The 24,261-nt window shown below is 39.5% G+C and overlaps 1 protein-coding gene across 2 annotated transcripts; it reads right to left on the bottom strand.

Annotated features, from left to right (window-relative positions):
* Positions 1-3,803: 3,803 nt before the first annotated feature.
* LOC145626998 (acyl-CoA-binding domain-containing protein 4-like) lies at positions 3,804-22,897 on the bottom strand. Of its 2 annotated transcripts, none has more exons than XM_081679418.1 (14): positions 22,773-22,897; positions 22,300-22,415; positions 21,683-21,760; positions 21,459-21,578; positions 21,318-21,381; positions 21,166-21,227; positions 20,891-21,030; positions 20,681-20,807; positions 10,799-10,913; positions 10,595-10,683; positions 5,987-6,070; positions 4,479-4,790; positions 4,330-4,389; positions 3,804-4,226 (listed from the first exon to the last, which is right to left on the bottom strand). In XM_081679418.1, exons 1-14 carry the CDS (start codon positions 22,798-22,800, stop codon positions 4,050-4,052), a joined length of 1,572 nt encoding a protein of 523 aa, XP_081535544.1. In that variant the 5' UTR covers positions 22,801-22,897; the 3' UTR covers positions 3,804-4,049. The 2 variants fall into 2 exon arrangements, with proteins under 2 accessions (XP_081535544.1, XP_081535543.1); XM_081679417.1 differs by having other exon boundaries at positions 22,300-22,418; positions 22,773-22,889.
* Between the last annotated feature and the right edge of the window lie 1,364 nt (positions 22,898-24,261).

Here is a 24,261-nt window from a genome sequence, read left to right as displayed (position 1 = left end):
GAAGAGGAGTGGTCGAACATACCCATGGTTCGACCGAACCAACCCCGTAGTTCGGCCGCACCAACCCACGGTTCGACCGAACCGCTTCACGAGACTCGCGCATGGTTTTTAAAGTGGGTCGAACGGCCACGATTTGATGATGATAGTTGATGAACGGTGGTGATGGTGGTGCGTTTCAATGGAGATAGAGCAGCCATGAATTGGGGAGAGGGGAAAATCGGGTAGCTGATGTTTTTAGGGGGTTTTGGTTTCCTTTTTTTCTTTTCCTTTTTTTTTATTTTTATTTCCTTTCCTTTTCCTTTTCTAATTTCTTTTCTCTTTTGTTTTCTTTTCTTTTTATTTGATTTTCTTTTTATTTCCTTTTCTTTCTTTATTTTATTTTCCTTCTTTTATTTTTCTATTTTTCCTAGTTTTATTAGCTTAGTATAAATACCCAATTTTGGGGTAATTAGAAAGGGGGAATAACTATCTATTCTTCTCTCTATTTAGTTTTAGGTTAGGTTAGGATTAGTCTTCTTTGGTAGAGAGAGAAAGTGAGGTTTTCTTCATTAATGAACTTGGATTTTGAAGAAGGAGCTTGTTCAATCCTTTGTAGACCTTCATCTTCAATTAATGAGCAATTTCTTACTCTCTCTCCTCTATTTTTATTTGTTTATTTTGATTATTATTTTAGTTGTTGGTATTGCTTGTTGATCATGTTGATTCTTGATTATTTGTTGATTAATCTTGTTATTATCATGATTAGTGAGTAATTTCCCCATTAAGGGGATGGTTGTGGTGTAGTTGGACCTTGAGCATGTTCTAGGGTTTAGAATTGATTTATTTGTGATTAAAGTCTTTATATGCTTGATATTCTTTAATCTTCTTGCAAGTGCACATTGTTGGTTGATTAAAGGTGAATCTTTGCTAACAAGAAACGGAAGTTGACTTAGTTAAGGTTCATTACTATCGATTGTTATTTAATAGTACCTCCTAGTATATGGTTCTAATGTGGAAACATAGAGGCTATGTTAGGAGAAGCCAATTGACCCCGGAAGGCGGCTAGATTGGATTCTTAATTTCGATATTCGAGCATGTTTAGTTCATAATTAATTCAATTTCTATGCCTTTGTTTATGTTCAAGTGAATGCTATACCTAAACCATTTCCCTTAATGTTTTATTTCTTGTTTTAGCATTTTTAGACTTTAGTTTATTTATCCCCTATTCCGGACTAGCTTAATTGTTGATAACATTTGGTGGTGTTTACCGCTCTCTGAGGTTCGACCCCTATGCTTGCCTTATACTCGTATTAGGTTTGTTTAGGTTGTATAAATTGTATTTGATCTAGGGATAGACAATTGACGACGCGTTTATTCCCTTGTCACGGACGCATAAGCGTCCGCTCGAGAAGAGGAAGGAGGCCCCTCACAGAGTAGCAACTCGGCCCCATCCATGACCGAGCTGGCATATTGGGGGAACCTCAACTCTGGAGTTTGCCCGGACGTTCCCCCCACTAAAGGAGCGCCTTGAGTTCTTTGACGCTCCTCAAATGAGGAAGTTACCTCCACGGCCGAGCAGTGAGTGCCCGTGGAAGCGGTCGTAGGAGTAGTGGAAGGGGTCTCAGCATTAACTCTGTTTGGGTCATAAGGCGGCCTAGGGTTTACCAGACTTCCGTCTGGATTTCTGGCCGCGTGACGGTCGTGCGTTTGCATCGTCCGTGCCATGTTCGACTGCAGGGACAGAGAAGAATGGGTGGATATGAGTTGGTACACACTAAAAATGGACCCACTCCATGAAGGAGACAACTCGTCCCCTTCCACTCTAGACTCCTCAGTCCTAGGCGAACGGCTGGCCTCATGAGGAGAAACGGACGAAGCCGAGTGTTGAGCCAGCTTTTAAATAAGCAAAGAAATAAAAAGACAAGGAAAAGAAAAACAGGCGGCCTACCTCTGTACGTGTTGAAAACTTGGAGAAACTTGAATATTGATCGGAAACCCCAACCAATGTCACCGGAAAACTCAAAGGCGCGGCGGAGCTCTTGAAGATTCAAAGGAAAAACACTTTCTCTCTCTAGAAGCTCTGACTTCTCTCTAAAAAATGTAAAGTTCCAAAGTGCCAAAATGAAGTCAAAGCCCTTGTATATATAGGAAAAATTTATGGGGGTAAGATAGTAAATTCAACTTTCCCGCCCAACTTAGCTAAACGGTTACAATTTGAAAAAAGTGACCTAGAATTTGGAAGGACAAGGAGTAATTCCGTCAAAATAGACGGAAGGGACGACCTAATAAACGGCTCGTCCAAGGGAAAGCTGGCAGAACTAAGGCTCATTCCGAAATGGCAAGACGGCCGCAAAAATCGACAGCCCAGCTTCGTCCGCGCCGCTTGAATAGACAGGCGTTCGCCTTAAAAATGTCAGGCGGACAGAAAGTTGACAAACCTCTAAAACATCCGTATGCGCCAAGGTCATTAAAGGTCAGAGGAGTCGGCCTATTAGCGTACGAGCCATCCCCTCTGAGGGGCAAATGTTGAGGGTAAAAATACCCCGTATACGTGGACCAATCCCACAGTGACACGTGGCCCAATTATGGGGTGACACGTGTCACCATGGGAAGATGCCACGCAATCCAGAGTTTTTAAGGTTTCAGGCCAATCCCATGATGACACGTGGCCCATCCATAGGGCGACACGTGTCACCACGGAAGATGCTTCTAAAACAAACAGCACACCAAAAAGCCCTAACAACGCCAGGGCCCAAATCCCGAGAAATGACACTGAAAGTCGCAAAACGGCGCCCCCAGAGGGGCACGTGGCGATCGCTGATTGCGCAGCCAATCACGTCACGCAAATCTAGGGTATAAACCCTAGAGAGGGGCACGAATCCCACCCCTATAAATACCCCAATCATTTATGATGAGAGGGGGATTCAGACAATTGAAAACACAGAGCATTAAACAGCTCCAACTTCTTTCTACTTCCTCTCTCTAGCCCTTTTTCCGTTCTGATCACTGACTTGATCGTCGGAGGCGAATATTCCGTTGAACGGAATATTCGTGGTTTTGCAGGTGGGACCAACGTATTGCCAGCAAAGCGTGACCAGTATCCCAGGAGATCCAAAAAAGACCCGAAACAATTGATTATTTGAGATAGGAATTGAGGAGTTGTGATTGCCGTTCGATTTGATTTTCACCATGGACGATGGTGATGATGATCGATGTGTTTGGATAAAATGTGAATCAACAATATTTTTACCAGTCAGGTAATGTTTAGGAATTGTATTTTTTATATCAGGTATAAGAATATTTTAGTCAGGTATTAGAGATTTTTTGTTAGGAATTACAAAATTTTAGTCAGGATAAAAATTTGTCTATTCCTGATAAAAATAGTCTTATTCCTGATAAAAATAGTCCAATTCCTGACTATAATATACTAATTCCTGACTATAATATTTTTATGTTTTTGACCTGATAAAAATTAGTATATTCCTGATGAAAAATACTCTATTCTTGATGAAAACTACTCAATTCCTGATGAAACGTACTCTATTCCTGACTATAATTTAATAATTCCCGATAAATTTGATAATTAATTATTCTATTCCTGATGAAAAGTACTCTATTCCTGATGAAAAGTGTTCTATTCCTGATGAAAAGTACTCTATTCCTGATTAAAATACTCTATTCCCAACTGTAATATATCAATTCCTGACTATAATATCTCTACTCTGATAATTGACCGGACTCATGTGAGTCCGTTCTACACAATACTTTTCCTAATAGAAATGAAGTACAATTGTTAATTGCACAAAAAAATTGAAGAAGAATAATTGTACAATTTTCAGTCCACATTTCACATTAAAAAAGAAGCGACAATAAGAGCTAGGACGAGGCAATGACTCTTATGTTCATCTAAAACAGTGCCAAGTACAATCAATTAACTTATGTAACATTGCCAAATTTTCAGCTAAAGCAATGCATAGTTGCTGCTAGGAAAAAAAAAACGACTTTGCCATTTCAGAACAGAAAGCTACCAAAACTGCAATACATTTAGAGTTGAAATATTTAGTGAACGCTCAAGGACTGCTTTCACCACCAGAAAACCATTGCCAAACACCCCGCGAACCTTGTCTCTGTACTGCTGTATTGTGCTCAACCTGTTCAGTGAAGAATTTTTCTTTTCTTAGTGATTGCACTTCAGCCTCTACAGAAGGGAGTGATTCCAACATGCCTTGTAATTCTGCTGTCTGTGCCTGGTAGACATTTAACAGAACAAAATGAATTCATAAGATCAACTATGCGTTTAGAAAGCATGTTCAGTATAAATAGAATAGTTGCAGCCTTTGCAGAAGGTACCTCCAACTTGAAACATCTTGATCTCTCTGATATCAACTGACCTTGAACAGAAGCAAGTTCCTAAAGAAAGAATATGTCCTTTTCAAAAAAAATTCACAAGTTGCAGCATTGGCAGTTTGGCACCATATAAGGATTGATAAACTGTATACCTTGGATAATTCTTCATGGTTACTGTTAATTTCATCCATCTTTCCCTTCAGCTTAGAGTTTTCTTCTCTAACTTCAGCAAGTGACAATTCCAAGAGTCTTTTTGCATCTTTAACACTAGTCGTACCAGAAAAACCATCCTGCTTTTGACCTGCACCTTCTACTTCAGTGTTCTCTGTCTTGGTTGAATCCAACTGCTTCCCTGAACCAATAGAATAAGCTGCAGCAACGGATGCTGCTGCTGCAGCTGCGGCAGGGGACAGGTACATTTTAGGACGTGCAGAGTCGTTCAGTTTAGGTCTCATAACAAGTACCTAATAATAAAAGGTAGAAATAGCAGACTGTCAGCCATCTTATCTTTTTAGACAAGGAATTTTGAATCTAAAAGAGTATCAATTAAGGCTTCTTAGATTTAACCTTCATCCAAAAGTTCATTTACTGAATCACAACACTGGAAATAGGACATCCAAATGAAAATGAAAGTATTGGGCATCAATTAAATCATTGGAAGAAGTAATGCATAAAAGTTCAAAAAATAATATGCATGGTTCATAAGCTGTACATAGTGCACACCAATGATGCACGGGTACGCCGAAGGGTGGCCGTTTCCCGTACTGGGGACGTATCGGGGACGACGGGGTACGGCCCAAATACGTCCCCATGGCGTACCCTCGAAAGGTGGTACGGGAAGCTATTTTGGGACGGCTGGGAGGAGCTCCGGAAACGTTTCGGAGACGGATCTTCTTCCATTTTGACGTCCCCAATACAAGCCCAACCCATTTTTTAGAAAAAAAAACCCCAAATTTTCTTACGTCCGGTTAATTTTTCAAAACCCTAGAAATTGATACGCCAAGATTTCTTGGATTCCTTGCCGGCGACCACCTGCTACGACCCACGAGGCCATGATTCCTTGCCGGCAACCACCTGCGATCCAATCAAAAACCGGCGACCACTTGCAATCCACTCAGACACCGGCGATCACCTGCGATTCTTTCTACTTCTATTTCTACAAACTAAAGTTTTTTCATTTTAATGGTTAATGTGATTATTTGAATAATATTTTTTTACTTTCTTTTTTTTGAAACTTTTTATGTATTTATATTTTGCTAAATTAATTTTTTCCATATCCATGCCATACCCGTTTTTTGAAAGTTTGAGTTTGCCGTATTCCGTCCCCGCATCCGTACCTGTTTTTGTCCCCGTATCCGTTTCCGTGCAACCTAGGTGCACACTATGCATGCTCCTCACAAAATTTAGATGTCAGCCTCATATTTCTTAGATTTCTTTAAAACCAATTTGAATAAAAACATCATTTTTGTGAGATTTTTATGAATGTTCTACCTAAAAGAAGTATTTATGTGTTCGCTAGATTGAGGTTATACTCTCTCCAATCTAGAGAGTAATGGGTTATATGAACCATTCTTGAGGGTTATTGGCCAGAATTATTAAGGTTGAAACTAATTCATGACAAGTTCAAAACACTGAGTTAAATAAATAGGTCTCTACATACCTCATTGTTATAATTTCCATTATATCCACCAAAAGCAACTAAATATTGGTCCCCATGAATGTGAGCTAAGCAGATGCTGATTCCCTGCTCAGAAGAAAGTAACAATTATTATCCAGTTTCATTCATTCATTCATTAAACAGAATAAAGTACAAAATATCTCAAATTCAAAGGTGATGTCTCCTTAAGTTACACAAATAATTTTACACCACCCACCGCAAAGTTGTAGAAATATAATATATATATATATATATATATATATATATATATTTCTACAACTTTGCGGTGGGTGGTGTATATATATATATATATATACAATGAGTAAATAAACTTCGTAAAATCTCTCTATATAAAAAGTCTATTGGTAAGAGTTTGATATAACTCTCTGCATAATATCATCTATCTGGTCAAAGACAAATCAAAATAGTTGCAGTCATAGATTAGTTTTATACTCAACACTTATCTTAATCATTCAGCCACTACATGTTAAAAGGACAATATATGACAAAGGTTGTACTCCCTCCTTTTTTGTTTTCCTTTTAAGTGTTAAATTTTTTTATTTAAACAAGGATGCTTTTTATTCATTATTTTTTACAGTGTTACACTTCTTTTTTTGGCAAAACAACTACATTTTAATATTATTTATCTCCTTTCATGGTCCCAACACAAGCACACATACCTAACACTACCTTATTTTTATAAAAGGGAAATTCTCTTTGATAACACCAAAGTTTTTAAATTTCTCAATGGTGAATTGTAACAAAACTTATTATCATTGATAAACTTAAAAATTTTATATAATGTTAATTATAACATTAATGATAAATTTTGACTAAATAAATTTTGCCCAACCGCACCTCTCCTTCCCCAAATTAAGCTTCCCAACCCTCGAAACTCCATCCCGAAAATTCCCTCACAATCTCTCCTGCCCAAACAAAATCAGTTCATAGGAAGCTAATAAATCGTCGCTTTCATTGTCTTTTGGCTAGTAATCTCCCCAATTTGATCCTTCAAATTGGGATTTGTAAGAGAGAAATTGGAGATTTTTGCAAGAGACCAGCCCAGACCTGAGGTGCATTTCACATATGCAAAGAGGAAGCCCAAAAAGGGCCTGATAAGAGATCTTGAGCTGGAATAATGAGCTGGGAGTTAGTTACAGAGAGGGGTAAATCAGTAATCAAGGGAATAAGTTTGTTAGTCCTTGTTTTGTGTGTTGAGTTTGTTATTTCTGCTTGTTAGTCATTTTTGAGTATTTAAGGAGGGATTGTGAAGGGGAATGTGTATCTAGAAAATTATTGTGGAAATCATTCCTTGGAGAGCATCCTTTCCTCTCGAAAGAAGGGAGTTGTATTGTGGTTTCTCTGACTTGCAATACAATATATCATATTTTGGCTGTTGTTTCTCTTAATCAGCTTATATTGCTCTGTTTCTGTACTAATCTCTAGCAATTTTTTTAGGGTTGGGGTTTTGGGTAGAAGTCAAGAATTGAGACGAGGGATGGAGAATCGAGGTGGAGGGAATGGGAGGGAGAGTTCGACAGGGGAGGGGATCGGGTCGCCGGCGGCAAGCGGAGTGGGGAGCTAGCCGCCGCCGGCTAAGGGAGGGGTTAAATTCCTGGGTGGAGATGGGGGTTGATTTTATTAAAAAAAAACATATATTCCTAAAATTATTTTAATACTATAAAATTAAATAATTAACCATGGTTAAAGAATTTTATTAAAAATAACTATTATCTTTGGTAACAAAAAATACAATGTTACCAATGATAATAAGTTTTTTTTACAATTCACCACTTAGAAAATTATAAAGTTAAGTATTACGGTTGAGAATTTCCTTTTAAAAAAAATTTATATCTACACTTCATCCCTTAATGTACAATAAGGAATACTTGTCAATTACAACCCGTAAAAGTACCAATTTTACTGGTTACAACCACCAAAATTTATTTTTGCAAATTACAACAAAAAAGTCACCAAACATTATAAACTACAACCAAAATCTTATTTTCGGCTACTTTCACTGGAATATAATGTCACTAATCATTTATTGATTTAAAAAATAACCACCACCCAAAACTAGTTTGGAATCATTTATTCCAATAAAAGTGGCTGAAAATCGGATTATGGTTGTAATTTGCGAAAATAAACTTTGATAGTTGTAACTCCCAACATAGATACTTTTACCAATTGTAATTGGCAAATTTTCTATACAATAATTCAATAAACTATTACCTCCACCACACTATCTTTATTTAAAATTGTTTAATACCCAACTACCCCACTTAAATCTTACTCCCTCCATCCCTAAATTATATTCCCTATTGCTAGCATTTATTCCTCACATAATAGAGAAAAGTATGAATGTAATTTAGGGACGGAGGGAGTATTATATTAAAGTATTAAACTATATTTGATTATATACAACTATATGCCGGTCAAAGTGTAACACTTACCCAAAAAAAACACACACACACACATAAGGATACCAAGTTATCATGGGAGGATTTAAGAAATAGAGAACACTTAAAATGGATATGGGGAAAACAAAAACAAAAAATAAATAAATAAATAAATAAATTGTTTTTCCTTCCATCATTCAAAATTGTATGGATTTTCTCATATCAATTAATGCAGCCAATTTAATTGATATTTATCACAATATTGAATTCTAGATGTTAAACCAAGAAAAGACGAAAAACAATGTAATATATAAGGCAAAAAAAAAAAAAAAAAAAAAAAAAAAAAAAAAAAAAAAAAAAAAAAACCCTAATGATAGGAACCGATGGACATTCACCACACTTGTCAAAATGCCTATGATTTAGAGACCAAGCGGGCATTTTACCCGTAATGTATATGTATGTGATCTGTTGTTATGGTATTCTTCAAATTATGTCCATAATTCTATTTATTTATGTATCCCAACAGAATTTTACCCTTAAATAACTAAGAGATGTACAAGTGTATGAGGTGTCATTTACTTATATAACAAAACCCCAACTAAACCATCAATTGCAAGACACTCCGGCTCATAGGCAATCACCCTAGCCATACAAGGACTGGACTTTGGTGCACTCAGGATAGGGTTGGCAAAAACTGACCCGACAACCCGACCTGAACCCAACCCAAAATAAATGGGTTTTGAGTGAGATTTCCAACCCATTTATGTAATTGGGTCAACCTGAACCCGAACTGAAGTTAAACAGGTCCAGGTTGGAAATTCCAACTAGAAACCAACCCTCCTAAACCCATTTAATTAATTGGGTTGGTTTTAAGTGACCCAAAACCCAACCCGCATAACTTAATTAATTTAAACCCTTATTTATTTTTAAATATGGGCTAAACTATCTAAAGTCTAAAGGCTAAAACCCCTCTACTCACCTACCTCGCATATCACGCCTTCAACCTCTCATTTCCATTCTCTATTTTTACCTCTCATTTTCTTTTTCTCTCCTCTCTCTTCTCTTTCTTGTTTTCAATATTTTTCCATTAAAATTGCTGGTTTAAACTCTTTAATCTTCATCTTAAGGTAGTTTACTTGTAAATTTCACTATCTTTACTAAATTTTGTTGTGTTTTAATTTGATTATGTTTTATAATGCTCTATTATATCTTGAATTCAATGCATGCATTATGTATTAGCTTGTTATGAGTTTATGTTTTCTCTCTGCATTTTAATCAATTAACAATCGTTAATTATCAGATTGAATTATTAGCCTAATTTTGTTTAAGTATTCTATTTGATGTGTTTTTTGGTTTTCTCTCTCTTTTGGCCTTTTGAATTTTAATCTCATGATGATGATATGTTATTTCTTCACATTTATGCATGCATTTATTTTTACTTTTCTACAGGTTTAATTTTTGCATTCTAAGTTTATATTCTGCAATTTAATTTTCATGAGGTTTGTTTCTGCTTTGTTAATTTCTTACACATTTGAATTTGTTTTCACTTGCAAAAAAAAAATAAGAATCCTGAAATCAATTATGGAAGAAGGAAGAAGAATTAATGATAAAGACTGCTAGAAAAAGTTTTTGGCAAAACGGAGAAGCTTTAGATGTAAATTCTGTTGCAAAAATGTATTTCATATATAATTTGTAATACTCCGTAATATAATGTTTACAGGATGTATTTTCAACTATTGTGAGCGTTGATTTGGATAAGTTAAACATGAATTTAGTTTGTTTTTTATACATATAAATAATTTAATAAATTGTGTAAAAAAGCCTTAACAGGTCGGGTTTAGGTTCGAATTTCTGCGTGTTTATGTAAACAGGTTGGGTTCAGGTTGGGGGTTCTAACCTGTTTATATAAACATATTGACCTGTACCCGACCTATTTGCCACCCCTAACTTAGGAGCCTCCACCACTCATTGAACCTTGCAGCTAAGCCATACACCTTGATGCCAAGGAAGTAAATTATCTTATGTTTTTATCCTAAAAAGTGAGACTTCTAAGCCCTAATTCTCCCCTCATAGGCAATGGTAATAATTATAGCAAGGTAATCCAAGAAGTATCTAAAATTCTAACTACTAACTATTTTACAGAGCTTTCAACAAACAACTGCAACAATACAAGGATTGTAAAAATCAACACAAATAGGCAAAGAAATCAGACCTCACTGGCAAGTGGATCTCTTGGTTTCACCGTAGTTACCACTGACCAAACAAGCTTGGTCATATCTAAGACTAGTGTATCGAGGGCTCCTGATAAAACAACCATAAAATTCAATAATAAGTGCCACCAACTCCTTGCAAAACTAAGGGAGGTAACATCTAGAAAATCGTAAAGACGAAAACCGTAGACAGGTAGTGTACTTACCGTTTTTATTGTCTCCACCACCAACTATATACCAGTTTCCATGCACCGTAATACCAGAATGTCCAGCTCGGGGAGATACATAATCACCTCGAGTCTCGGGTTGAGACCACTCCATCTACACAATAGGAAGGACCAAAATTCATTTAACAGCCTAAATATAGGTAAGAAATATATTGGGTTAATGAATAGACTTCACAGGTTTTTCAGATTTATCTATTTCTCAATGAAAATACCTTATACAATTATCTAACACTACTTTGAACATTACCAAAAATAAATAAATAAATATATAAAAACAGTACTCCTGTTTCAGTATTCTCCATTTTGCATTATTGGTTGTTACTAAATTACTCACCCCAATTTATCCAATTTACAGTTGAGCCACACAATAAAATATTAATCGATCCTTCCTTTACACATTACCTCGCCAACCCCTACTCTCTCTCCTAAAAGTAAAATAATAAACAATAATGAAAAAAAAAACACCTATCAACACCGCTAACCACATGATGGGCCCACCTTATACTCCCTCCATAACCTATGTGCCCAAACAGGGTATTCCAATGGTTGAATGCAACATTCTCTTTAAAAGCACCAAAATAACTGCAACTGTTATTCCATTTGGGAGAAGGCGAATGAAGGGCTTAAGGTAGAGAGGATGAAGGTTCTTATCTCCCATTAGCAATTGCAGGCTGCTGATCTTGATAGAACCATGTCCTTAGCATTTAGCAGAAACTTGAATTGGTGTTCAGAATGGGGAACAATCTTTGTAAATGTAATTTAGCATGCAATAGTCTATATCATGATTCTATCAAATAGTTAGCACATTCAAGTAATAGCATGGTGTCAGTCTCTGGATGTTGGTAATAACTTACTCAAGATTGCTGTTGGGAGGCAAACTACAGTTAAAATCTGATTCGGCGCAAATAATATTTCAGATCACGAACTTCGGTTGGGGGACAGGAGTCTTAATCTCCCTTGATGGTCAGATATCCTAGCTAATCTTATTTGTTGAGCGTACCATCCTACTAGTTCTCTTTCTAACATAGGAGTTCCTCTTAAGAACAAGATAGACAAATTAATCAGAGACTTCCTGTTGACACAGTTGTGATACTAGGGGAATTCATCTTTATCTGCCCAAAGTTTAGGGAGGCTTAGGTCTCCAAGACTTGGTCTATGATAGACTCACTTAATCCACACAAGAAGCAGCCACTAATAAGAGTCTATACAAGAAGGGGGAAGCACCATGGGTCACAAGATCAAGGTGACAGGCAGCATGAAAGCAAATGATCAACAGTGGAAGAAGACAAACAAGTTTAATAGAAACACTTGCGGAAGTGGTAGCAAGAAAGAAAGACTGATTCTCTGATGGAAGTAAAAAACAAACTCTAAATAGTACTAGAATGCTTTATGCTGTAATATATAATGAAAGAGAACGTTACTAAAAAGGCATGTGTGTATTGAGATTTGTAACCTAAAGTTACTTGTAGAGAATAATAGCCTCAAGCAATTCTTTGTAAACCTTTTACCTTAGTTATTTACAAAAACCAGCAAGCTTCCATCTTTATCACTTTCTAATTTGTTATTTTACATAATCAGTAAATCAGTCTATTACATGGTTTCCATGCATATAGCCATGGAATGATATGGACATGCATTTCCTTGGATCCAGATTCCCTATGGAATCCTGATATTACTGGAACAATAAATTGTGCCAATGTGATGCTCATCATCCAACACTTACATAGCCAAAAATTAATTACCTCTTGGATGGCTTTGCTCTTTTCCATGTTGGTCCAATCTAAGGCTAAAAATGAAAAAAAAAATTACAGTTTCAACAAGCATAGCGAAGTGTCCATATTGCAAGCTTCTTGATGTGTAGAGGTTTGTGAGCAACCATCTATCTAGCGATGTCTCACGTGCGCGGCGAATTGTCAACATTGTGAGCAGCTCAAGGCGTAGCGGCTCACACAACCTTTTACCTTATTTATAAAAACCAGCAAGCTTCCAACTATATCAATTTCTTATTTGTTATTTTACATAATCAGTAAATCAGTCTATTACATGGTCTCTATGCATATAGCCATGGAATGATATGGACATGCATTTCCTTGGATCCAGATTCCCTATGGAATCCTGATATTACTAGAACAATAAATTGTGCCAGTGTGATGCTCATCATCCAACACTTACATAGCAAAAAAATAATTACCTCTTGGATGGCTTTGCTCTTTTTCATGTTGGTCCAATCTAAGGCTGAAAATGAAAAAAATTACAGTTTCAACGAGCATAGCGAATTGTCCATATCAAAGCTTCTTGATGTGTAGAGGTTTGTGAGCAACCATCTATCTAACGATGTCTCACGTGCGCGGCGAATTGTCAACATTGTGAGCAGATCAAGGCGTAGCGGCTCACACAATAGAATTCCCAGCATATCTTACGTCGACGCACTAGTCAGATATGCATTTCTTTCCCTTACTCTTCTATCTATAGAACTAATGCTTTTATGCACGTATTGGTGTAGACAAAGTGATTTAAAATTGCATAACGTGTTAAATCATTCTCCGTACTGACTACTTTAACTGAGTTTATAGAGACGTAATTCAAGGGAGAAATGAAAAAAAAGGGAGGGGAGAGTATTTTTGAGCCTCTCCAAACTACCAACCCACACGAACACTTTCAACCACTTTGAAACCTTTTGATGAATGTAGAAAATAAGTGAGAAAGAAAGATGGTTTTAGCATTTTCAGAAGTTTGCAAAATAATTGACAGGAAAAAAAAAAAAAAAAAAGTCTCAAAAAAATCTGCCAAAGGAGACATAAAAATGGATTCCAAACAGGTTAATAAGCCCCCCTATGAAACTATCTATCTACACTAAAATTGAAAATCTATATAAATTATCACCATCCCTCTCCCAAAATAAGAAATAGGAGTAGGATGCAATGCACCCGCGGCCACCAATCACTCTTACAGCAGGAGACCAAGGCAGCAGCAGGGCATCAACAACACCCCTCCAACGGTTCACTAAAGCAACAGCAAAGGCAGAGAGGTTTGGCTTATTTGGGATTCACTGTGGTAACTTGGAAGAAGACAAATAGCAAAGTAAAATAGTAATTAAGGCTCTTGCCAACTTTTGTAAGCTAGTGGTAGTATAAATAGTAGTTGTCTCTTAAGAAGTAGTCATTCAGAAATTTGTAATTGGAAACTTGGAGAGTGATGGCCTCAAGCCATTAACGTTTTACACAAGCCTTTGAGCTTAATCAACTGACTACCTTAATCCTTCCCTAATTATTCTGTTCATACACGCGTTCCGTTGCAATTGGTATCAGAGCAACCATGCCGCCGACACCATTAGTAGTCACACCCGAACGAGTGGCGACGTCGGAGGAAAAGGTGGAAGAAATGGTTGAGAAACTGGGCGCGGAGAGAACTCCCTCCAACATACCTTGATGGAGAACCAGGAAGAAGCCGTTGACAAGGTCCGACAGGGGTTAGAAAGGAGAATGGACCGTTTCCGACATGAGGTGACCCAGCAGATCGCCATGACCACGAACAGGCAAGATAAGGTGATGGAGGAAATTCGAAGCGCCATTCAGGCACTAGGGGGACGACCCAACACGGGGGAAGGCGAGGTGGAACAACCACTTAACGCTAGGGGTTTCAACGAACCACCGGTGAACGGTGGCGGTTTCAACGGTATCAGATTTGGAAACTGGGAACTGGGAACCCGGGGGTGGAGGAGGATTCCACGACCACCACGACCCGTTCAACAACCCTTACTCCGGCAACAACGACAGCAAGGGTGGCAGGAAATTTCGCAAACTTGATATGCCCATATTCGACGGTTCCGACCCGGATGGTTGGATACTCAGGGGAGAGCAATACTTTCAGTTTTATCGGCTTGCCGAAGTCGAGAAGCTTCAGGCCGCGGTGGTCGCAATGGATGGAGGACCTGTGTTGACCCAATTTCGACCCGTGAACGCTTGCAGCAAGCCACTCAGATGACAACGGTGGTGGAATACTGATGTACCTTCATAGAGAAGGCTGCTCCGTTGGCCGATATCCCTGAGAGCCTTCTAAAAGGTCAATTTATCAACGGACTCAAAGAGGAGGTAAAGGCGGAGATCCGTTTGCTTGACGTTGGAGGATGCCATGGATCTGGCTATACGGGTGGAGGAGCGTAACCGGGTTAGTAACCTTATAAACACGGGCGGGGCTTTTGCTAGGCCTGGACCGTATTCTTATTTCAATAGGAGCCCAGCTTCTACTCTTTTGGGCGTTGGCCAGCCTAGACACAAGCCAACCATAACCCTTCCCTGAACCCAAACAACACCCCAAACACTTACCCATCCAACTCAAACCGGACCTACCCACAAACCGAAACTACCCCACAGACGTCCGTAGCCTCGGTGAACAACCAAACCCAAACTCAAAACCGAACCTACCAAACCCGAACCTTTCCTGACTCGTCAAAATTCAGTGGAGAAGTGAGAAGATTGACGGAGCGAGAAATCCAAGACAAGAGAGCTCGAGGGATCTGTTTCCGGTGTGACGGGCGGTGGACGGGCCCCACCCAGTACCCACGTTTGCACCGCCAAGGGTTTGAGCGTGTTGCTCGTGGAGGAAGAAGAGGCCAACGAGGCCGGGGAGTTTGGAGCATTGGAGACACCGGAGGAAGAGGAGGAGTTGCCGACCGCGGCGTCGATGAACTCAATTGTGGGACTGACGAGCCCGAAAACTCTGAAATTAACCGGGGAGATACATCTGGTGGTGGTGATGGTGGACCCCGGAGCCACCCATAACTTTATATCCGTGGGAGCAGTGGACAGATTGAAAATTCCGATCACCGGCACGGCCCCCTTCGGCGTGTCTTTGGGCAACGGCGAGGCCATTAAGGAGCGAGGGGTATGCTATGGAGTTCGCCTGAAACTCAATGAAGCGGTGGTGGTCACAGAGGATTTTTTGCCGCTGCATTTGGGCAATTCCGATGTCATACTAGGCGTCCAGTGGTTGGAGAAGCTACGGGAAGTGGTGACGAACTGGAAGTAACAACGGATGAGCTTTACATTGGGGAATGAGACGGTGACGATTATAGGTTATCCGAGTCTAGCAAGAACAGGGGTCACGCTTAAGGCGATGATCCGCACCTTGAAGAAAGGAAATGGTGGGCTACTGGTTGAATTAAGTAGTCTAAAAAGGGGCAGAGAGTAGCCTAAGGGAGGGCAGATTCCGGAATTCTTAAAAGAGGCGGTAGAGGAGTATAGTGTGGTGTTCGAAGAGCCAAAAGGGCTGCCCCCGAACCGTGGTCACGAGCACACCATAGTTTTAAAAGAAGGGAGCAATCCGGTTAGCGTTCGACCCTATCGCTATCCACAATTTCAAAAGGATGAAATTGAGAAACTCATCAAGGAAATGTTAAAGGCCTGTATAATTAAACCGTCAACAAGCCCCTTCTCTAGCCCGGTGTTATTAGTGAAGAAGAAAGACGGTTCGTGGAGGTTTTGCGTAGATTACCGTGCTCTCAACAAAGAGACGGTGTCGGATAAATATCCGATACCGGTAATCGATGAGCTCTTCGATGAGTTGCACGGGGCTCGGGTGTTCTCTAAGTTGGACCTCAAGGCGGGGTACCATCAAATCTTAGTTCGACCGGAGGACACGCATAAAACCGCGTTCCGGACTCACGAAGGGCACTACGAGTTTCTCATCATGCCATTCGGATTAACCAACGCATCGGCTACTTTTCAATCCTTGATGAATGAGGTATTTCGCCCTTTTTTACGCAAATTTGTTCTTGTGTTTTTCGATGATACACTTGTTTATAATGCTAGCCAAGTGGAGCATGTGACACATTTGAAAGCCGTGCTAGCAACTCTTCAAGAACACACCTTGTTTGCCAATCAAAAGAAGTGTGAGTTTGGCAAAGAAAGAGTGGCTTATTTGGGCCACATCATTTCTCATGAGGGAGTGGCAGTGGACCAAGATAAGATTAAGTCAATGGTGGAGTGGCCCACTCCAAAATCCTTGAAAGAATTAAGGGGGTTTTTGGGCTTAACCGGTTACTATAGAAAATTTATTAGTAATTATGCCTATATAGCCCAACCACTGACACAGCAGCTTAAACGAGATAACTACGGGTGGTCTCCAATGGCAGAAGCAGCATTTCGGAAATTAAAAGAAGCCATGACTATTGCTCCTGTTCTTAGCATGCCAAATTTCCAGAAAATTTTTGTGTTAGAGACGGATAGATCGGGATTAGGACTTGGGGCCGTGCTAATGCAAGAAGGACGGCCGGTAGCCTTTTTCAGCAAGGTTTTGGGTCCCGTAGGCCGAGCAAAATCGATATATGAAAAAGAATTAATGGCGGTGTGTTTGGCAGTCCAGAAGTGGAAACATTATTTGTTGGGAAGGAGATTCATCGTGCGAAGTGATCAACAAAGCCTCAAATTTATTGCTCAACAGAGAGAGGTAGGGTCCGAGTATCAGAAATGGGTGAGAAAGTTAATTCGGTTCGACTTTGATCTCCAATACAAGCCCGGGGTCTCGAATAGGGTGGCCGACGCCCTTTCGAGGAGAGGAGAGGGCGAATTTGGGGGCGAACTCAATGCCCTAGTAGCCACGCAAGTGGTGAATTGGGAGTTATTGGATAAGGAAATTGCGGGTGACGCAAATTTGCAGAAATTGAAAGAGGAGGTTGAGAGGGGAGAGGGAGCTACGGGATACTCCATTGAAAACAGCAGACTTTTGTATAAAGGAAGGGTGGTAATTCCACGCCATTCAAGCATGAAGAAAACGCTACTCCAAGCCTACCATGATTCACCGGAGGGTGGTCACACTAGAGAAACCAAAACATACCTGAGGATGGGATCGGAATGGTTTTGGGCGGGAATGAGGAGAGATGTGGCCGAGTATGTGAGAAGTTGTGATGTGTGTCAAAGGAACAAGCATTCCCGAGTATCTCCCGGAGGACTATTGCAACTGCTTCCAATTCCGGTGAGGGTTTGGGAGGATATAAGTATGGACTTTATTGAAGGGCTTCCTCGTTCCCAAGGACTTGTGGTGGTGGATCGCCTGACCAAATACGCGCACTTCATTGGTCTCAAGCATCCTTTCACGACATATAGTGTGGCAGCGACCTTTACTCGTGAGGTCGTGAGGTTACACGGAATTCCCAGCAGCATAGTGTCCGACAGAGACCGAGTATTTGTGAGTGCTTTTTGGAGAGAGCTCTTCCAATTGCAAGGTACCGAGCTTAAGAAAAGCACATCGTATCACCCACAAACGGATGGTCAATCCGAAGTGGTGAACAAGAGGCTTGAGACGTATTTACGCTATTTCACCGGAGGGCAACCCAAAGGCTGGGCTAAGTGGCTTGCGTGGGCGGAATATTCATACAATACCACCCCTCACTCAGCCACGCAAGTTACTCCCTTTCAAGCCCTCTATGGCAGGGAGACGCCCAAGTTAATTCGAGTGGGCACAGGACGACTGTGAGTTCCGTAGAAGAAACTTTGCAAGAGCGGGACTTGATGCTTGATGAACACAAGGCCAATCTGATTAGGGCCCAACAAATCATGAGGAGGAGCGAAGACAGTAAGCGACGAGATGTGGAGTTTCAAGTGGGGGATCACGTTTTTCTCAAGCTTCAGCCATATCGGCAGAAAACAATTGCAAGGCAACCTTTTGAGAAACTCGCGGCCAGGTATTATGGGCCCTTTGAGGTGGTCCAAAGGGTAGGTGTCGTAGCCTACAGATTGTCACTTCCCGCTCACTGCCGCATTCATCCCGTATTCCATATATCGCAATTGAAAAAGGCCATTGGAGACTCCCCTACCTCACCTACCATACCGGAGCACATCACCCCTGGAGTTAGTGGTGGAGCCCGAAAGTGTGTTGGAAGTCAAGCCAAAGCCACGCCGAGGGCAGGGATATACAGTGTTGATTATTTGAGTCTACGTGGGAGGATGCCGAGGTCATTCAAGAGCAATTTCCAGCTTTCCACCTTGAGGACAAGGTGGCGCTATTGGGGGGAGTATTGCAATGCACCCGCGGCCACCAATCACTCTTACAGCAGGAGACCAAGGCAGCAGCAGGGCATCAACAACACCCCTCCAACGGTTCACTAAAGCAATAGCAAAGGCAGAGAGGTTTGGCTTATTTGGGATTCATTGTGGTAACTTGGAAGAAGACAAATAGTAAAGTAAAATAGTAATTAAGGCTCTTGCCAACTTTTGTATGCTAGTGGTAGTATAAATAGTAGATTAGTAGTTGTCCCTTAAGAAGTAGTCATTCAGAAATTTGTAATTGGAAACTTGGAGAGTGATGGCCTCAAGCCATCAACGTTTTACACAAGCCTTTGAGCTTAATCAACTGACTACCTTAATCCTTCCCTAATTATCCTGTTCATACACGCGTTCCGTTGCATAGGATGAACCGTTCACAATCTATATAGAATGGAAAACAGTGTTGATTATTTGAGTCTACGTGGGAGGATGCCGAGGTCATTCAGGAGCAATTTCCAGCTTTCCACCTTGAGGACAAGGTGGCGCTTTTGGGGGGGAGTATTGCAATGCACCTGTGGCCACCAATCACTCTTACAGCAGGAGACCAAGGCAGCAGCAGGGCATCAACAACACCCCTCCAACGGTTCACTAAAGCAATAGCAAAGGCGGAGAGGTTTGGCTTATTTGGGATTCATTGTGGTAACTTGGAAGAAGACAAATAGTAAAGTAAAATAGTAATTAAGGCTCTTGCCAACTTTTGTATGCTAGTGGTAGTATAAATAGTTGTCTCTTAAGAAGTAGTCATTCAAAAATTTGTAATTGGAAACTTGGAGAGTGATGGCCTCAAGCTATTAACGTTTTACACAAGCCTTTGAGCTTAATCAACTGACTACCTTAATCCTTCCCTAATTATCCTGTTCATACACGCGTTCCGTTGCATAGGATGAACCGTTCACAATCTATATAGATTGGAAAACAATAATAAGGCTTCTCCCATGCCCAAGAATACTCCCAATGAACAATGAACTCTAAATCACCCACTATGTATATGACCAAAGTCAAAGAGAGAGAAATCCCTAAAAAATAAACATCCAACAGTAAAAAAAAAAGTAATAATAATAATAATAAAAATAAAAAAATAAAAAGCCTGGTTTCTGTTAGCGCTTCTCATCCATTACATTTATTACTGTAAGCACATGAAGTTCATCTACAGCAAGCGCAATAATGCTGTTAGCAAACATAATCCATCATATTTATTGCTTTGTTTTTTTTCTACTTTGATCTCCTTCCTCTTCTATCACCTCAAATAAGCTTAGTACACTACATATACCATATCTACTATGTGCCTAAGAAAACCAAGTTCAAGAGGACAGCCATTTTTCCCACTAATATAATGATTTTAGTCATCAGATTACCAAAACCCAAGTCACCCTTCTCCATAGGAATGTGATAGATTTGGTTAAGAGAAAAATTTATCTTCTCGGGAACAACTATTCAAACACAAACATGTAAATTGCTCTAAAGATAGCATCTGCATGAATAGGAATAAACCAAAAACACTACCAAAGCTTCTGTAACAAATGCAGAACACACTATACAAAGTTAAATCTTTCCATTGTAAAAGAGTGTATGTTTAGCATCAAGTTCAATCAAGTTCCAAAATGGTTTGAAAGACATCTAGATTCTAGAAATCTAGTCCCTCCATCGTTACCTATTAGATAAAAGCTTCAATGGTGCATTTGGTGATTATATTTGGTCTTTGTGCAGCCATATGATCCTAAATATGTAATAGCTCATGCCTTAGAATTAAAATACTAGCAAATTATTTCATATTCGATTTAAAAAAAATAAAAAAATAATCTCAAAGGACAATACTTACTGTTTCCAAGTCTAGCACGTATAAATCATTGAAGCAAGTTGAATGAGAACATCCGCCAAATACCAGGAGGTAACGTTCAGCATGTACAGCAGCTGCATGATCATATCTTGGAGAAGGAGGATTCTGCCTATCAAAATAACAAGAAAGTGATGCACAGCTCATATGCAATCACACAAAGAGCTTGCAGAAAAGGGGAAAAGAAATACTCACGTAGCTTCAACTTTATTCCAAGTCATTGTGTCAAGGTCGAGAATATATATATCATTTAGAAGTTTCCGGTGGATATCTTCACCACCAAACACTATCAATTTTGAGCCAACCAGTGTGACTGACTCTCCTTCTCGAGCAACCTTAGCAAGAAAAAATACAAGGTTAAATAATTGTACGAACTTCAAAACTTGTGTACCGTAACAAAATAATAGAACAATAAAAGAAAAGAGGTGCTTTGGAAAGTGAACAAACATCAGTCAGCATATTTTAGTTACCGGAATTTCTCCAATAGTCTCCATAACACCACATTGTTGCTTCTCTAGATCCAAAAATCGTACTGCAAAATTGACACACGGAATGTCAAATAATAAAGTACCTTTGACTAACAATAATAAACCAAATGAGAATAATGAGAAAATGGCTGAACCTGTTACACAACTAGAATACTTTGAATGCCCATCAAGTAGTAGCAACTTCTGTCCCCAAACAATCTGCAAACATGACAAATAAAATGCATTAGAAAAAATGTGTTTTACTTGGTTGGGATAATTATGGTTAGTCAATTTACCATATGGTGACCTGAGGTGGCTGGGAAGACTTGTACCAAGCTATCATTTTCAGATTTAGCTGCAGCTGGGGCAGCAGGAAGCTTCAGCGACAACCATGTAGTATTTGTAAAATCTAAAACCTAAAAATGCAAATGTACATTAGAAATGTCTTTCAACTACAATCAGCAAAAATAATGTCTTGGTTACTAACGTTAATAATAATTAAATATGAAATGATGATAACCTGAATATCTGACAAGTGGCGACCGTTACGACTACCACCAGAAATGAAAAGCCTTTGCCCGGCAACTGCTGCAGCATGCTAAAAAAGACAAATTAAAATGTTATACCTTGGTTCATATGAATAATCACGACAACAAAATATCAAAATATTGTTATATAAAACAAGAAAGGTAGGAGGAAGATATATAGTACTACATCCACCAATAACACTATAACTAGTACAGAGTAGCACCTTTGATTATTTAGTTAGTATAGTTTTTGGTAAACTATGTGCTTAGTCTGGCGTTACAATTAATTAGAAAAAGGAGTACAAGTTTTCACAAAATAACACATGGAAAGACATATATGCTACAAGCAAGTATTTCATACAGACTACGACTTAAATTAATGGCATTGACACAAACCCCATCTTTTCCATTACAAGTAAAGTTCCAAATCCAATAACCTTGACTGATTATACTGAACCAGAATTCTTTAAAAAAATAAAAAACAATACCATTGAAGCCAAAAGAAAGCAATCTCAACTTAATTCACCCAAAGTCAAATATCTTTCTACCTTTAATGAAATTGCTTAAAATGCAGAAGAATTTAAACAAAAAAACAGTCAATGATCACAACCTTATAGCGACCCGGCGGTCGACGACCGGCAACAGGAACTGTCACCCATTGATCATGTAGCAAATTGGAAAACCAAGTTCCAACATCAACATCCTGATCTCCATTTTCCATATCAACTGCTTCAGAATCGCAAATTATTAGTTCATATAACATGCCAAAAACAGATCCAATAAAATCAAAATCAAACAATTTCCAATCAATAATTCACAGGCCCGTCCCTGAAGCAGGGCAGGAGGGAAAAGAGATCTAATTTCATATTCAATTATCTCGAAAAATACATAGTTTTTGGGATATTTGATTCAATAATCAGATTAGGCTCATAAATTTGGTTATGATGTTTCACAATCTAAGAATTTAGAACCAATAGTTGAGATTTACGAACCCTAAACATAAAGCACAGATAATTAAATTAGATTAGATCAGATATAAACGTTAAATTGTGAAATTGATATGATGAACAACAAACAACTTACCACAGGAATGCGCTTCAACGGAGAACATGAACTGCGCTTCAACGGTACTGCACAGTTCCTTGGGAATACATTTTTTGTAATACCTTTTTTTATTATTATTCAAATGTGTTTCGGGTGTTTTTGTGTCCCGGAGAGTTACAACTCGAAAACTGGATCCAATGGAGTCACCTGTACCTGCTAAAGAACGAAGCTCCAGATGTTCGGTGGTCTGCCTCTGAAGATTATGTTACTACGGATTCGGAAAAAAACGTGCGGAAAGTAAGTATCTTCTCAGATTTCGAGATCATGTGTTCTCTGTTTTCGAGAGCAATAAATGATGTAATGATTTAAACCTGTCCCAATGAATGGGGAATCTCCCTATTTATAGGATCCTAGGAAAGTGTGCCCCCTAGGGTTTGATGACCTAGGGATTTGGGATGCGCCGTTTTGCGACTATCTCGGTAATTGGGCCTTGAAAGCAGTCAATTTCTGGGAGGGTACTACTTTGTTTTGGGTGTTTTTGTCCCTCGGGAGTGTTACGGTTCGAAAACTGGTTGCGCGCGGCTTGTACCTGCAAAACAACGGAGACTCCAAGTGGCGGGAGCTCCACCTCCGACAGCCAAGTTAGTACTTGAACGAAAGTAGGAAAAAGGTGCGGAAATCTAGGTGGGATCTTCTCGAATTCTGAGATCGGGTGTTTCTCTAATGTAAGATAATGTAGGATATGCTGTAATAAATTGTAGATGCCCCAAAAATGGGGGAATCTCCCTATTTATAGGGTCATTGGGAAATGTGCCCTTGATTAGGTCACTCTGACCTAATTCTGCTGGCTACGCCGAATTACAGCTTTCTCGAGATTTGGGCCCTTGAAGGCCACCTTTTTCTCCCAAGTTCCAAGAAGAACACGTGATAGATGGAGATTGATCCAATTTGGACCAACCAGAGTATGACACGTGTTAGGACATGATTGACCCACGTGGCATGGATAAAATTACCCAAAACATTTGCCCCACACAGATGTGACGTGGCGCGCCACGTGGCATCTGTGACACATGTCACTTAGCCATAGGAAATAGTAATAAAGTTTTTTTCTGTGGAAGTTTAACCTTTCACATTCTGGAGAAATTACCAAGATGCCCCTGTTTTTACCCCTCTATAAATACACAATTTACCCCTCTCATTTTGGACGTTTCCAAAACATTCTAGAGAAAGAAAATTGTTTTGGGGGTTTTTGTCCCTTGGGAGAGTTACGTCACGAAGTCTGATCCGGCTGAGTTGTACCTGCAAAATAACGTAGACTCCGGGTGGTTGGAGCTCCGCCTCCGACGGTCAAGTTAGTAACTTGAAATGGAATAAAGAGAACGGAAATTTAGGTGGGTATCTGCTCGGATTCCAAGCTCAGGTCTTTCTTTGATGTAAGAGAATACAGGTGTAATAAACGATTGAATGTGTCCCCAAAATGGGGAAATATCTCCTTATTTATAGGGTCATTGGAAATTGTGCCCTTATC

Source organism: Chenopodium album, chromosome 4, assembly GCF_948465745.1.
Source record: "Chenopodium album chromosome 4, dcCheAlbu1.1, whole genome shotgun sequence".
Taxonomy (NCBI): Eukaryota; Viridiplantae; Streptophyta; class Magnoliopsida; order Caryophyllales; family Amaranthaceae; genus Chenopodium; species Chenopodium album.
The sequence above is the reverse complement of the archived record's forward strand: the minus strand, read 5'-3'. Positions and strand labels throughout refer to the sequence as shown.